The 16235-nt window shown below is 39.4% G+C and overlaps 1 protein-coding gene across 7 annotated transcripts in view; it reads left to right on the top strand.

Annotated features, from left to right (window-relative positions):
- The window catches only part of ANKH (ANKH inorganic pyrophosphate transport regulator), a 151806-nt gene that overhangs the window by 90769 nt on the left and 44802 nt on the right, over positions 1–16235 (top strand). For 6 of the 7 annotated variants that reach the window (XR_013157894.1, XM_077116866.1, XM_077116870.1 and 3 more), the window contains exon 2: positions 6780–6996. Coding sequence is in view for 6 of the 7 variants with exons in the window: in XM_077116866.1 (XP_076972981.1) it covers positions 6780–6996 (217 nt within the window). In the remaining variant the exon portion in view is untranslated. Of the gene's footprint in view, positions 1–5409; positions 5839–6779; positions 6997–16235 lie in introns of those variants that run through there. The other variant, XM_077116869.1, reaches the window with a different exon arrangement.

The following is a 16235-nucleotide window of genomic DNA, read 5'->3' as shown; positions in this document are numbered from 1 at the left end:
AGCTTGGGTTGTTGTGTATTTAATTCCAGCAGCTCTCAAAACACAGGCAGAAGTAAAGATAAAAATTAGTGATAACAATGGGAAAGGCAAATACCTGGTCTAATCCCAGTAGGATTAGACAATGAGTTGTAGGTATTGGTAAGACTGTGTTTGAAGAGGTGACTTTGAAATCTAGGCCAGAGCAGTAAGGAAGGAAAGATAGGAGGAGCCAGGAGCATGCAAGTATAATGAGATGTGGAGTAGGAAGAAACAGGGAGAGCTAAAATGGCAGAAGATTGCTGTGAGAGGGTTGGATTTTAATGGAAATTTTAGTGGTAGAACAACTCTGGGCATGGGATTCCAAAATAGTGAGTGGCTGGATCAGAATGGAGAAGTCATTGGCAAGAAGGAGCTCAAAGAATTGAGAGGGTATTGAATGGATTGTCTGTATGGAAGTTGAAACCTTCCCGTGGAGCCAAGGATCTTAAATCCAAGAAGAGATTAAGAGTCAAGACAGGAAACCTTAGTGAAAATCAGGGAGCCAAAGGCCAGTGGGAGACAGGACTTGATCACAGCATGGCTAGGTGGTTAGGTGATGTGAGTCTCAAAGGCACAGAAGTTTGCAGAGTAGAGAAGTAGTGACCCATGAGGAACAGAGGATGTTCACCCCACTTCCAGAACTGGAAGAATAGGATACCCCAAACTGCAGCTGCAGGTGCCTCACCATCATACCTTCCTCCCCACTTTAGCCCAGCTCTCACAAGCTCTCCAAACCATTTCAGGAATTATATCTGGTGGATGAACATCAACAGCCAAAGGCTGTACAGGTCGCTGTTCAGGGGGCAGGTTGGCACAAGCAGGGAATGCAATTCATTTGAGCAGGATCGCAGGGCTCTTGCCCAGGGAAGATGGCAAAAGAACACATTTCTGGACCCAGAGGAATTAGACCAGGGTTGGCTCCTTGTTAACTGTGGCCATGGTTGTGGCTTGATGGCACAGTTTTTGTACTGAGCCCCCAAGATGATCCTTTTCATGAGTGTCTCCCTGATTTCCCGGACAAGAGATGAGCTTGAGCAGCCTCTGCACCAGACCTACCCTAGAGGGGTGCAGCTGCCTCCTCCACCCCTTCCCCAAGGGATACAGCAGTCTTCCCAGCTAACAAGAAGTGCTTGTTGTCAACACTGGCCTAAAAAGCTTAGCAGGATTTGGGGTGAGATGTGGCTCTTGGCCTGAAGAGCTTCAGTATGAAATGTAGAGATTTTTCTAACCTCTAAATCCCAACTTAAAAATGTCAGGATCTCTTTTAGGATTTAATGATCTATGACAGTTCATACCTGGAAGCTAACCTCTGGGATTTGGGAGCCATTTCCCTGGTGTTTTTTTCTTATTGTTTTGTTTTGTTTTTAAACATTCTGTATTTTTGCTCTCTAAAAAAAAAAAAGTCATGCAGCACATCATGAATCTATTCCTTAAAAACATCAGAACTCTTTTGCAGGCCTTTGCCTTCCTCTAGCTCTTCACACATCAGATTCATTATCATTGTTTGGGTCTCAGCACAAATGGTACCTCCTTAGAGGGGCTTCCTTGTCTAGTCTGATTTAGATAAACCCTTCGAGGAGTCTCCAGCTCATTAACATGTTGCTTGTCTTCAGTAATTTTTGCAGTGGATGTTTGCACTGTGCAGACATTTTACTTCCTTCTTTCCAATATTTATTCATCACCTATCATGTGATTCCCCATGGTGTTGTAGGTCTGGGGATGTGGATGTGAACCAAAGAAGTGTGTTCCCTAGAGCTTCCCTTTTCAGAGAGGAGACAGACAGTGAAACAGAGAACAAGAAACTAGATAATATAACGTCGGGTAGCACAGTGAGATGCAGTGAATGAAACAATAAGTGGTCAGAAGACATAGAAGAACTTTATGAAACATCAGAAAACGCCACAGGAAATGGACGGATGTTTACTCAAAATAAGTAAAGAAGTAAACTATTTGGAGAGAATTCATTTTAATGCATATCACACACCCTAAGTTTTTGGAGGATTAAAAAATTGAAGCATGCAAATAAAACTAAACTAGAGCACAAATTTGTAGGTGGGTAAGAATGGCAAAATATAAAAAGAACGGAAATAAACTCCACAAAATGACTGATAGACTACATAATATTTCTTCATAATATTTTCAAAAGAACATCATGAAATTAAGAAACTAACAAATTGGGGGACTACTTGCCACAAATGAAAATAATAAAGAGTTAATAACATTAATATAACAAATGTTCTCAATTTTAAATCTTTTTTCTTGCATTTTAATGTTTCTTGAAATCAAGGTAAGTTTTTCAGTCACTGTATACATTTAATGTAGTTAGTCATTAAAAACATTCATTCAGTGGTATAGCGTACAAGCAATAACATCTTATAATCAAATGTCATTTTTTTTTTAGAGTTCATAAAAATTAGTATAAACATTGTAGTCCCTGAAGGGAAATAGCATTGTGCTGATTCATTCATTCATTTAACAAATATCTGCATGTTTACTTTGTACCTAGGTGGTAGGGGTACAGTGGTTACCAAAATGGACGGAAATCTTTGCTTTCAAGTCCCTTTCCTAAGCCAGTCACTACCTGGTGCCCTGAACACTAGTTATATGCAATCGAAGATGGGTTGAATTTGTTCCATAGAGAATAAGTAGGTTGGCCAAGGCCACTCGGCAGTTAAGTGGCAGAAGTGGATTGCAGCTCAAGTCCGCCTCACTGTGAAACCTGTGCTTTTTCAAATAGCCATAACTGTAGTGCTAAATGTACCTCTCACACTCGGTCTCGCTGACAAAGTCATCATTATCTGTGCCCCATTCTCCTCACCTGCCTTAGCACTGGGTTTGGGACTAAGGGAAAGAACCGCTGGTGAAACGTAGTATACTGGATGCCCTAGCTGGGGTGGATGTCATTTTAGCAGAGGAGAAATAAAGCTTTGCCTACAAGACATGAGGAAAGTCTAGTCCTACGTCATTTAGGTGTCCTATTATGTGCTCTTTAAACTTGAATGAAATAATATATTCATTTACATTTTAGCAATAAAATAAGTAAACTTGCAATCATAAATTTTTGGAAAGAATAGAAAGGAAAAAGAACAAAACATATGCTTTTCTCAATGTCTGGAAGAAACGTAGTTAGAAATTGTCTTAAGTTTGGTTCTCTAGAAGTAGAACCTCAGTTGGGGATTCATTGAGCTAGTGCTGGTGGGAGAAGGAGAGTGACAGAAGCAGACTAGGGCAGTGGGAAAAGCTGAGCTGCAAAGGGGATCTCAGAGACCCCAACTGGGTCCACCACAGAAGTGCAGCAGGAAACTAATTTGGTAGATTATCTGTTCGGTTTAACACAGCAGGAGACCTCTGAATATTTAATGCATAATTTATTATCAAAGAGCTTCTTGATTTTTTTTTATCTGTTTTCAGGTGTTAAGGCATTAGGTCAGCTTTGGTAGAAGGGAAAATTCATTTCAAAGATATTATGCAGGTGTATGCTCTACAAAAGCTAAGAAGATTTTGGTAGAAGTTTTTAAGTTATTACTGGGAGAAAAGGCAAAAGATAATTAGAGATATAGTGCAAATAGTTCTCAGAAACTAGCTTGTAAAGTACTGACTTAGCCAGGAGAATGATACTGAATTCTTACAGCTATCATTCTTTTTTTTTTTTTTTGCATGGGCAAGCACCAAGAATCAAGCCGGGGTCTCAAGCATGGCAGGCGAGAACTCTGCTGAGCCACCGTGGCCTGCCCTTTTTTTTTGGTGGTGGTGGGGGGGCGGGTGTGCATGGGCCAGAAATTGAACCCAGGTCACCGACATGAAAGGCAGACATTCCAACCACTGAACTACCCATGCACCCTCATACATTTTTATTTTAGACTTTTTGAAAGTCGTATTTACACATTGGTATTTCCTTGTAAATATCCTTTATCCTAGCAGTTCTTTGTATAGAATGCTCAACTCTTCCGTTTTTCATTAGATCAGCCAGATGTTGCTTCTCAAGTGAAGGAAATGAAACATCCTAGCAAAGAATCTGAAGGCCCTTGGGTTGTGCTGAGCAGTTCTACTATACCCATGCTGAGAGCAGATGCCACTAGGGCCCAAACCAAGATCAGCCTTTGAAACTAAGCACTAGCATTAAGTGTAAAATGTAATAACTCCTTCATAGATTCTAAGGGCCACTTTGTTCACCTTTTAGATCTCAGAAATCTGAATGTATCTTATAATCAATAGCATCTTTCAAGTATATTTGGGAACTTTTTTTTTCTTTCTCAGAAAGAATATAACTAATAATATACCTGACAGTTGATAGTGTCATAGATTCAGTGAAAACAACAGATCATATTCACTTTATCTAGTTATAATGTGATGCAGTTTGATTCTGACATACTGTGTGTTGTGTGTGTTCAAAGGTTAATTTGTGAATTATTTTGGTGTAAGGCTTGCGCCTTTGAACACCCATTTGCTTACCTACTGTTGTTCACCTTAGCTCTAACCAACACTAGCAAGGTCACACTCAGACCATGGGCTGTAACTATGTTATCGTAAAAGTAGGAAAAAGAGAGTTGACAGGAAAATGCATGCATTTCTTTCATTTCTCCCACTGTGAGTTTATGAGTGGGAGATTTGAGTGTTGGGTCTATGAACATGACTATTTTGGGTTGTTAAAGCTACTGAAATGCAATATACCAGAAATAGAATGGCTCTTAAAAAGGGAATTTATTAAGTTACAAGCCTATAGTTCTAAGATTATAAAAATGTCCAAACTAAGACATCCAGAGAAACATGCCTTGACTCAAGAAGGGCCAGTGGATCCAGGACACCTCTGTCAGCTGGGAAGATGCAGCAGTCTGCTCGCCCTTTGACTTTTGGTTTCAAACAGCTTTACTAGGGGGATTTTCTTTCTGCTTTTCCAAAATCTGGGTCCCCTGTTGGCCCTGAGCTTTCTCTAAAATGTTTCCCTTTTAAAGGACTCCAATAAACAAATAAGGCCCACCTTGATTGGGCAGAGTCACATCTCCATGGAAGTAATCTAAATCAAAAGGTCATAACTACAGTTGAGTGGATCAGTCTCCATGGAAACAATCTAATCCAAGGTTTCCACCCTAAACAATAGGTCTGGACCTACAAGATTGGATTGCAACTGGTGCCCTGCTGACAGTGGTCCAGCTGAGCCCCGATCCAGGTTCAATGGCCTTGAAACTGAAAGAATTTAGAGATGAGAGAGCCAGTAAGAATAAGTAGTAAAGTTTATTAAAAAGAGAGAGAACATTATTAAAATTAGAGAGGTTAATTCAATATGCCCAAGGGAGGGACATGCCCTGAGTGGAGTGGGCTAGCTTGTTTTATAGGAAAGTTTTCTTGGTAACAGGTTACCATGGTAACCTTTGAATACTATGTGTCTTTGTTCTAGGGGGAGATAACTAGCAGAATTCATGGTTTGTTGTCCCATACCTAAAATTTGCCTTGGGCAAATGGTTAACAATCTTTATGACCCTATGCTTCCTTGTATTAGCTAAGAGTTTAGTTTGGGCCCAGAATTTTACAAGCTTTCATGGTTTGGGGAAGTTTCAGTGGTTTGGGTACGTTTGGGGGTTCTAGGAAAATTTTTGTCCCAGGAAGTTTGCAGCTCTGTATTAGTTCCTTTGGAGCTAGATAAGGAACTAGGTATTTGCAGTACTCTGTTTATTCTTTCAGAGCTGAACAGGAAACCAGGGACTTACAGCTGCCCTATTTCATCATGCTTCAGGATCAAGATTAAAGCATGGCTTTTCTCGGGTACCTAACAGTTTCAAACCCGCAGTGTCTGTATCTCTATTGTACGCTTGACAGTGACAGGTAAAGGCTTTAACATGTCATTTTAAAAAACATGATGACACAGAAGTCTGATTCTCCTGCTTAATCCATCCTCTGTTCCTATAGACAGAGACGAAGTTCTACTGACATTTTAGTAAGAAAGTTCTTAAGGATATCCCTTTCAGCCATTTCAGAAGTTAGTTTGGGGGTACCATCTGGGTGAGGCTCCAGCACCTCTGAGAGCCTCTTAGCACCTCTGAGAGCCTCTTAGTGGGAAGAATGGTAAAAGGAGCAAGACTCTTCGTGGAGCAAGCATTTTCAGAAAGCATTGCATTTGCGCTTAAGTGTTGCATTTGCCTTTTCATATTTGTCTGCACAAAGCTCAGAAGTATATTTCAAGTTAATGCACAGCAAAAATCACATGAATAGTATCCATTGATGCCCAGTTGATAAGTTTGGAGTCAGTACCTGTTTTCATAGCCTAGAACTCACTCCCATACAAAGTAGACATAGATAACACATGCACAGTACTGAAGGTCACTCACTACATTTTAAAGAAAAAAAATCCATTACCTACCCCATATATATTGGTTAACACATTTCCAGAATGCCTATTGCTATTATATAGATTCAACCTAAATAAAACGCTAGGTTTTTTCAATCAATTTTTAACCAAAACCTTTTAAAATTACTTTCTGATATTAATATAAAATACTTGTTGGGTTTCTTTCTGTTACTTTAATCCTGAGGGACTGGTATTCCCCCACCCCCACCCCCCCAAAAAAGGTGTTTAAAACCGAAGCGTATATAGATAAATATGAAAACTAATAAGCTTTATCAGATTACAGTGAGATTTGCTTGGTAAGTTGCTTAGAGCTTCTTCAGAGACATGCTCTGCCGAGTTTTATTTTGGAAGTGGGATTCCCTTGAAATGAGACGATGTTTCTAATGCCATTTGTGGGGTGTCTTTTCCCTTTCCACAGGCCTTGAACCGGGGCATTGCAGCTGTAAAGGAAGATGCAGTGGAGATGCTGGCCAGCTATGGGCTGGCATATTCGCTAATGAAGTTCTTCACGGGTCCCATGAGTGACTTTAAAAACGTGGGCCTGGTGTTCGTGAACAGCAAGCGGGACAGGACCAAAGCTGTCCTGTGCATGGTAGTGGCCGGGGCCATCGCTGCTGTCTTTCACACCCTCATAGGTAAGGATGCTGGCCGTCATTTCAGAGTTCCCCTTGGGAAGGATCTGTTTCACTCTCAGTTATTTGGATATATTTATTGCCATAAGTGACTTCTTCAGTAATTATCAGATATTTCCCATGAAAATTTCAGGGAGCAGAAGGAATGGAGTTTATGCTCCTGGCTCACGAAAATAAAATAGAATCTGTTTTCTCTGGGAAGCTGTGGTTTTGCATCTCTGACTCCTGGACCATGTACCTGGGAAGGCATGATTTCATTCATAGATGACCGTATCTAGAACCAGTGTTCAGTAAAGTCTACAATATGTTGCCTTTGTTAGACACTGGCATTATTATACAGACTCATTAAAGCTTAAGAATAAAATATAGTGACTGTTATTGAAAATGAATGCCTACTGTTAATAAGAACAATTGACAGATTTTTTAATTTATTAAACTTAGCATGCTACAGGGTTTCATTATGTATTATTTGAAGGCAAGACTAAGTGTTCTTGATATAATGCTCTTTCCATGAAGCAAGAAAGCTATATCACACATACAATGATTGGCCTACAGTTTAACCAGGACCTTGGAAAAGCACACTCATTTAGGGTGGGAATTCTGCTTCTGTTGCCTTCTTGTTGGTGATAAAACCCCAGAGACATGATTTCAAAATTTCATAGTCTTAGAAGAGCTTTGCTTATCTGGCACATAAATTGAATATCACATCTGTTGAACTCAGTTGCAAATCACTGTGAACATCACTCAGAAAACCATCTTGTACATAAAATCAACCCTGGTTGTAGGGAAACAATCAGTGTCAGTGGGATATAAAGGAGCCAGAGGTCAACCCAAAGCATTTACATTGTATTAGGAAGCTCGCTCATGTTTGCTCACATAGTTATGAATCTAAAAGTAAATAGAGTAGAGCCTTTGTGATTTGCTTTTTTAAGGTACCGTAGAATTTGCTTAGGACAGTGTGGAAGTTAATGTGTTTGCCCGTGGGCCAATTATTCAGTTAAAGTTTTGATGTTGATTATTTAACAGAGCTTGAGGGAGAGTGGAATAAGGAGGAGATGCCCTTCTCTCCTTCAATTTATGCCTTTAGTGCTAATTTATGGATTAAGGGTTTGTATATGTATCTGCTATTTGAAGAAAATTCTGCAGCTAGATTTGCTCTGGGCCATTTTCAAAGACAATATACATATTTGAGAAAATTCCATACTTTTTATTTTTTTGAAATAAAGGTCTTATATAAATAGGTAACATAATTCCTTTTGTTGCTATTCTTTTTACTTGGAGTTCCAAATAAATCTGCCATCCCTGTTTTAGCTGTGGCTGAATGAGACTTTAGGACTAATGCCTAATTACTAACTGTCAATAACCATGGAAGAAAAAAGTTGAGTTGTACTGTGTTTTTTAAACCATGAGGAAAATGTCATCATTCACATAATATTCAGTTTCACTTTACAAGTTAAATCTGAATTTTTCCACTTAAAAATGTAATTCTTAAATCTTAAATTCAACCCAAAAGAGTTCTAAATCCCAGGTAACTTTAATGATAGTTTTTTATCACATTTAATATTTTTATTATTATAACTTTTTTCTTCCACCAAAAGCAGTATTTTCTACAGTTGCTAAGTAAGACATAGCAATTTCTTTTCAACACCGAAAGGGCAAATTTTAATAATTTTCCCTTTTCTAGTTTGTTGCCCTTGTTTCAATTTTCCACCTAATTCTTGAATCACTCTCTTGCTTTGGTGTTTCTAGCTTCTGTTCCACCATTTGTCTTTGTTCACCTACCTCCTTCCTCTTCTGTTAGTCCTGTAAGCTTCTCTTTACCCAAATCCCGCCCATTCTTTGTTTCCCGTAATCCCAACCACAAACTCCTTGATGGGATGTTGCTGTCTCCATCCCTATCCCCACCTCCATCAGCTCTTAGATAGCTACGCTTTGACAGGGGAGCAGTGGCACAGATAAGTCAGAAAAAGCAAATACTCAAATGTATTTGGCTCAAGAAGCCATTATATGATCTCAGGCAGTTTTCCTTATTATATTTGCTTGGGCTGAAATTGGAATGAATATACATTCCCTCCCGACAGAAATAGCTCCAGAGTAGGACCTAGAATAAAGACAAGAAATCACATATTGCAAATTCCCCACACTTAATTCACAGAATGGAAATGAAACCAAAGTAATCAAAGTTTGAAACTTAATTTACCCTTTTGTTAGGTGAAACTAGTCTATTTGCCTGAAACTTTCCCTTATAGGTCTATTTCCCTATCACCTTAATCAATTGATTCCCTTTTATCAAGATCTCTAATTTTAAGGGGGTAGGGACAAAAAGGCCTCAAGGAGCAGGTCATCACTGAACTAATCTGAAAGGATGAGTTACTCTGCAGCACAACCCTTGGTAATTTTTTTCCTTATCTTTGGTATGAAGATGAAGTAAAAAAAAATGTGACACCATGCTCTAAATTAATATTTTGCTATAGCCATATAAAATTCCAAATGATGTCTCTTTTTGCCTGTTAGATGGCTGTTCTTTCAGTCCAGCAAAAGGCTCTGTTAGTTTTAACAGTGTCATGGCAGTGTGCATTTTTTTAATTTAATGGCTTTTTTCCTATTCTATTTAGTCTTTGATCCTTCAAGATATTAATTGCTTTTCCTAGCATGGTGCCTTTTGTACATTTGACAAATATGATTCCCTTTTTACAAATTCCCAAACATTGATGAAATTTGTTTATTTCCCATTTTGAGGCTTGTCATGGTCAGATTCGTGTGTCAACTTGGCCAAGTGGTGGTACCTGTTTGTCTGGTTGGGCAAGTGCTGGCCTGTCTGTTGTGATGAGGACATTTCATAGAATTAAATCATGATTACGTCAGCTGCATCCACAGCTGATTCCATTTGTAATCAGCCAAGGGGAGTGTCTTCTTTAATGAGTGATGCTTAATCTAATCACTGGAAGCCTTTTAATGAGGATTCAGAAGCAACAGGCTCTCTTCCGGCTTCAGCCGGCAAGCCTCTCCTGTGGAATTCATCCAGACCCTCGATCAGAATCGTCAGCTTCACAGCATGCCCTGCGGATTTTGGACTCTGCGTTCTCACCATTACATGAAACACTTTTATAAATTTTATATATGCGAGTGTTTCCTGTTGATTCTGTTTCTCTAGAGAACCCCAACTAATATAACTTGGTACCAGTGGTACTTAAGAAACAGAATCTTAAAAATGGGTTTTTATGAATGGTTTTCTACTCTGACTGGATTCAAAGGCGCTAAGGATTCTGATTCCCATAATCAGAATGACACTCCCAATCCGTGGAGTGAGTTGACAAAAGAGATAGTCAAAATATCACCATTTGATTCTCCTAATGCTTCACTTGCACAAAGCCAGGCTCTGGGGGATAATGTTTCTGACACCTTTACGGAGTTTTGTGGAAACAAGAGGTATAGAGATGTTGGCTGGTTGTTGTTAGATACACTGGATATGTTAAGGAGTGAAAGGGATGGGCTTAAAGCTTCAAATGAGAAGCATAAGCGCCATCTAACAGATGTAGAAGTTTCAATGAGTATCCTGAAGGAAAGTCTTATTTCCTGTAGCCATAGACTTGAGATCTCTGAAAATCAGACTTAGACTCTTGTAGTTCAAATAGCAACTTTACAACATAAACTGAAATCTCAGTGTTGCATAGTGTCTGCCCTTAAAGTGAGGGCATTGATTGGAAAGGAGTGGGACCCTGAAAAAATGGGGTGGTAACATATTGATGATGATATGATGTTGGGGGTTGAGGTTGAAACCCTAGGTCATGCTGAGTATTCTCTAGATAACCCTGTAATAGTCTGCCCTGAGGACATAGCCGCCCCACCTCCAGCCTACCTTGAGAAATTGGCCACCCAACCTCCTCCTGAAGGGAATAGCCCTAGAGTGGTTAATCCTGTTTCACCAGATGAAACTGCAAATGAATACCCTGAAACAAACAAATGGCTTGGAAGATATTTCTAATTCTTTTCATAACCCACCCCCACCACCCCTCATTTCTTCCAGACCTATAACTAGACTAAAGTCCCAACGGGCCCCTAAAGGTGAGGTACGAAGTATCACACATGAGGAGGTACATTATACTCCAAAAGAACTGTGTGAGTCTTCCAATTTATATAGACAGAAATCAGGGGAATATGTGTGCAAATGGATCTTAAAGGTGTGAGATAATAATGGGAGGAATATAAGGCTAGATCAGGCTGAATTTATTGATATGATCCACTAAGCAGAGATTCTGCATTCAGTGTTATAGCTTGAGGGGTTAGAAAAGGCATTAACAGTTTGTTTGGATGGTTGGTTGAAACATGGATCAAAAGGTGGCCGACATTACCTGAAGTTGAAATGCCAGAACTGCCCTGTTATAATGTAGATGAGGGGATCCAGAGGCTTAGAGAGATTGGAATGTTAGAGTGGATTTATCATGCAAATCCTGCCTTACACTCCAGGAATATCCGGAGGATACACGTTTTACCAGAACAGTGAGAAATAAATTTGTGAGACTAGCGCCATCATCCCTGAAGAGTTCTGTAGTTGCACTTCTCTGAAGGTCAGATATTACTGTAGGTGTCACTGAGCTGGCATCCTTAAAACACAGTGGGGATGACCAGATCCCTAGTTGGCAGAAGCCAGGTGGCAGCACTAAATCACCAAAGACAGGGTAGATGTGGCTATTATAATAGACACATACTCTGGATATGGGTTTGCTTTCCCTGTACACAGTGCTTCTGCCAAAACTGCCATCCATGGGCTTATAGAATGCCTTATCCATCATTGTGGTACTCCACACAGAATTGCTTTGATCAAGGAACACATGTCACGGCAAATAACGGAAATGAGCACATGCTCATGAATTCTCTGGTATTACCATGTTCCCCATCATCCAGAAGTAGCTGGATTGATAGAATGGTGGAGTGGCCTTTTGAAAACTCAATTATGGTGCCAACTAGGTAGCAATTCCTTGAAGAACTGGGGTAATGTTCTCCAGGAAGCTGCATATGCTCTGAATCACCATCCATTGTATGGTGCTGTTTCTCCCATAGCCAGGATCCATGGGTCCAGGAACCAACAGGTGGAAATGGGAATGGTACCACCCACTATTACCCCTAGTGATCCACTAGGAAAATTTTTGCTTCCTGTCCCTGCAACCCTGAGCTCTTCTGGTCTACAGGTTTTAGTTCCAAAAGGTAGGGTGCTCCCACCAGGAGAAAGAACAATGATTCCATTGAACTGGAATCTGAAACTGCCACCTGGTCACTTTGGGCTACTCATGCCCCTGGATCAACAAGCCAAGAAGATCACATTATTGTCTGGGGTGATTGACCCTGACCATCAGGGGGAAATAGGACTGCAGCTACACAATGGAGGTAAAGAAGAGTTTTCTTGTAACATAGGAGATCCCCTAGGGCATCTTTTAGTACTACCATGCCCTGTGATTAAAATCAATGGAAAACTGCAACAACCCAATCCAGGCAGGACTACCAATGGCTCTGAAACTTCAGGAATGAAGGTTTGGGTCACCCCACCAGGCAAAGAACCATGGCCAGCTAAAGTGCTTGCTGAGGATAAAGGGAACATGGAATAGGTAGTGGAAGAAGGTACTGATAAATATGAACTACAACCACGTGATCACTTACAGAAACAAGAGCTGTAATGCTGTTTTGTTCATGTTGTACTATTTAAATTGTAAGAGATCAAATATAAGAATGAATATTACCCAAGGACTTGTACCCTATTCTGGAGAGATTTAATGTGTTTCCAGTTATATGCAGGACAGTTGAGTACTGTTAGGTGAAAGAAAAAAAATGTGTGTTTTATTTTACTTAGAAATTAGGTATGGTTTAAGGTGATACATATAGCTGCCAAGTTGACAAGGGGTGGACTGTCATAATCAGTTTCATGTGTCAACTTGGTCAAGTGGTGGTACCTGTTTGGTTGGGCAAGTGCTGTCCTGTCTGTTGCAATGAGGACATTTCATAGAATTAAATCATGAGCATGTCAGCTGCATCCACAGCTGATTCCATTTGTAATTAGCCAAGGGGCGTGTCTTCTTTAATGAGTGATACTTAAATCTAATCACTGGAAGCCTTTTAAGGAGGATTCAGAAGAGACAGGCTCTCTTCCTGCTTTGGCTGGCGAGCCTCTCCTGTGGAGTTTGTCCAGATCCTCCATCGGAATCGTCAGCTTCACAGCCTGCCCTGCAGATTTTGGACTCTGCGTTCCCACAGTTACATGAGACACTTTTATAAATTTTATATTTGTGAGTGTTTCCTGTTGATTCTGTTTCTCTAGAGAACCCTAACTAATACAAGACTGTTGATGTGAGTGTGCGCTATTTGAACTGTAAAAAAGTAAACCTCTAGCATCAAAGGAGCTTCTCCTCCTGCTTTGAATGGTGGGAGCTTTTTATTCCATAAGTAATCCTTCCCAAGACTAAGGAAGAGGCAGAGAAACAAATACCCATTATTTCACTCACTTCATAAAGGGTCCATTTCCCACATGTCCCATCAATGGTGCATGTCATTTCAGAGTTTTGATTCATCAAAAACTGGAACAGAAGTGAGATAGGTACAAAAGATACAGTGGCCAACATGCACCCTTCTCTTTATGTTCGTGGGAAAGTGTGTGCTTCAAGAAGTGATTTCTAGAAGAATGCTGGGGAGAACTGTTTTTAGCCAGTCAGAGCTTTTGAGAGACAGCAGAGGTAAACCAAAGCCAGAGTGGGGGAAGTTTAGAGCCACCCCTGGATTGAAAAGGGCATCGTGGTAGTGAGAAAACACTTTTGCTGAAGAACAAATGCGGAAAGTAGGTAGTACAGTAGGTTTGAAGCCAGAGATTGTAGAAGAGCTCACTCTGTCATCTCTGCCCAGCAGTTAATGAATTGCAATAGGACGTTTTATTTTTTATTATTTTATTATTTTTAATTTTATTGTTTTTAATTTTAATTTCCAAGTACATTTTAAAAAGTAATTAGAGAACAGATGTTAAAGTTTTGTATAGGTTACAGTTCCACAATTTTTTGTTTTTTTCTTGTAGCTGCCCCAAGACACTGGAGACCAACAGAAATATCAATATAAGAATTCAGCAGTCATACTCATTTGTTAAACCCTATCATCTCTGTTATATTCCTCCTTCTCTTTAAATAACATATATGTATAAAAGCAATAAATTTCAAAGTATATTGCAACAATTAGTTGTAGAACAGATTTCACAGTTTGGTATGGGTTACAATTCCATAATTTTAGGTTTTTATTTCTAGCTGCTCTAAGGTACTGGAGACTAAAAGAAATATTAGTATAATGATTCAGCACTCATATTCATTTGTTAAACCCTACCTGCTCTGTATAATTCCACCATGACCTTTGATCTTTCTCCCACTCTTTAGAGGTATTTGGGCTATGGCCATTCTAACTTTTTCATGTTGGGAGTGGCTGTCTATAATACGGAATAGGGGGATGAAACTAGTTAATGTTCTGGAAGGGCTGACCCCTCTGCATGTATATCAGGACTTATCTGGTCCAGGGACCCACCTGGAGGTTGTAGGTTCTGGAGAGTTACCCTAGTGCATGAAACCTTTGTAAAATCTTATATAAAGCTCTACATATTCTTTAGAAATATGTATTTTTTAAAAAGAGTGACCATAAGATATGTTACCTTGCCAAGATAGCTCTAAAATGACACATCCCCCCTTTTTTAAATGAAGGTAGAAATGAGAAATAATGGTTCCTAATTCCTTCGTATATTAATCACTAGAATTATATTCCAAAATGGTGCTAAGAGCTGAGTTTAACATATCACTGCATGACTTTGGAAAAGTATTAATACTTGTTGACTGTGTTCAATACAACCGTAAAAAATTTCTCCATTTGTCTACCTTTATCTCCCTTTCTTCATGGGGTGTCTCCATTGAAGTTAGGGTATGGAGAAACTTTATAAATTTCTTTAAATTTGGAATTTTGAATGTGGTAAAAGTGCTTTAAAGCTATCTTTTTTAAAAAACTTTTTTATTGTATAGTATAACATATATACAAAGCAAAGAAATAAAAAAGCAATAGTTTCAAAGCACTCTTCAAAAAGTGGTTACAGGATAGATCCCAGAGTTTGTCATGGGCTACCATACGATCCTTTCATATTTTTCCTTCTGGCTGCTCCAGAATATAGGAGGCTAGCAGGCTTAAATACTTTTTATCATCACAATCAACTTTTTTCTCCTTCTTTTTTGGTGAACAATAACATAAATACAAAAAAGCTATAAATTTCCAAGCACAGCACCACAATTAGTTGTAGAACGTATTTCAGACTTTGACATGGATTATAATTTCACAATTTTAGGTTCTTAGTTCTAGCTGCTCTAAAATAGTGTAGACTAAAAGAGTTATCAATTTAATGATTCAGTATTCATATTCATTTGTTAAATCCTGTCTTCTATGTATAATTCCACCATCACCTTTGATCTTTCCATACCTCTAACTGGAGTTGTTTGGGCTATGGCAATTCTTAATTTTTGCTGTTGGAAGGGTCTGTCACTAATATGGGGTAGGGAGATGGAACTATCTGATGTTCTAGAGAGGCTGGGCTAGGTTTCAGAACTTATGTGGACCAGGTACCCATCTGGAGGTTTTAGGTTCTGGCAAGTTACTCTAGTGCCTGGAACCCTTTTGGAATCTTATATATTGCCCTAGGTGTTCTTTAGAATTGGCTGGAATGGTCCTGTTGAGGGTTTGGCAGGTTATGATAGGTAGCAAGGTCTACCTGAAGCTTGCGTAAGAGCAACCTCCAGAGTAGCCTCTCGACTCTATTTGAATGCTCTCTGTCACTAATACTTTTTAAATTATACTTCTTTTTCCCCATTTGGTCAGGATGTAATTGTTGATCCCGTGCTACCAGGTCTGGATTCATCCCTAGGAGTCCTCTCTCACGAATAGGACATTTTAAATAGGCTCAAGTCAGAGAGCCCCAAAAGCTCTTTTTAGTGTCATATATTATTAGTTGGGTTTGCTTCTAATGAAAGAAAGACCCTTTTATTAGGTCCTTCTCATTATACTTGCTGTAGTTAAGGAATTCTCTTTTGCGTGTTTCATATTTTTTTTCTTTCCTTTTTTTATCCTTTTGGACCCTACTGCTGAGATAGGCATTTGCACACAGTCGTGGGTTTCCCCACAGGCACTTCCGCAGCCTTACTTGGTAAAGATGTTAGAGAAAGGTGGCTCCAGTAATTGCATCC

This window comes from Tamandua tetradactyla, chromosome 9 (genome assembly GCF_023851605.1).
Source record: "Tamandua tetradactyla isolate mTamTet1 chromosome 9, mTamTet1.pri, whole genome shotgun sequence".
Classification (NCBI taxonomy): Eukaryota; Metazoa; Chordata; class Mammalia; order Pilosa; family Myrmecophagidae; genus Tamandua; species Tamandua tetradactyla.
The sequence above is the reverse complement of the archived record's forward strand: the minus strand, read 5'-3'. Positions and strand labels throughout refer to the sequence as shown.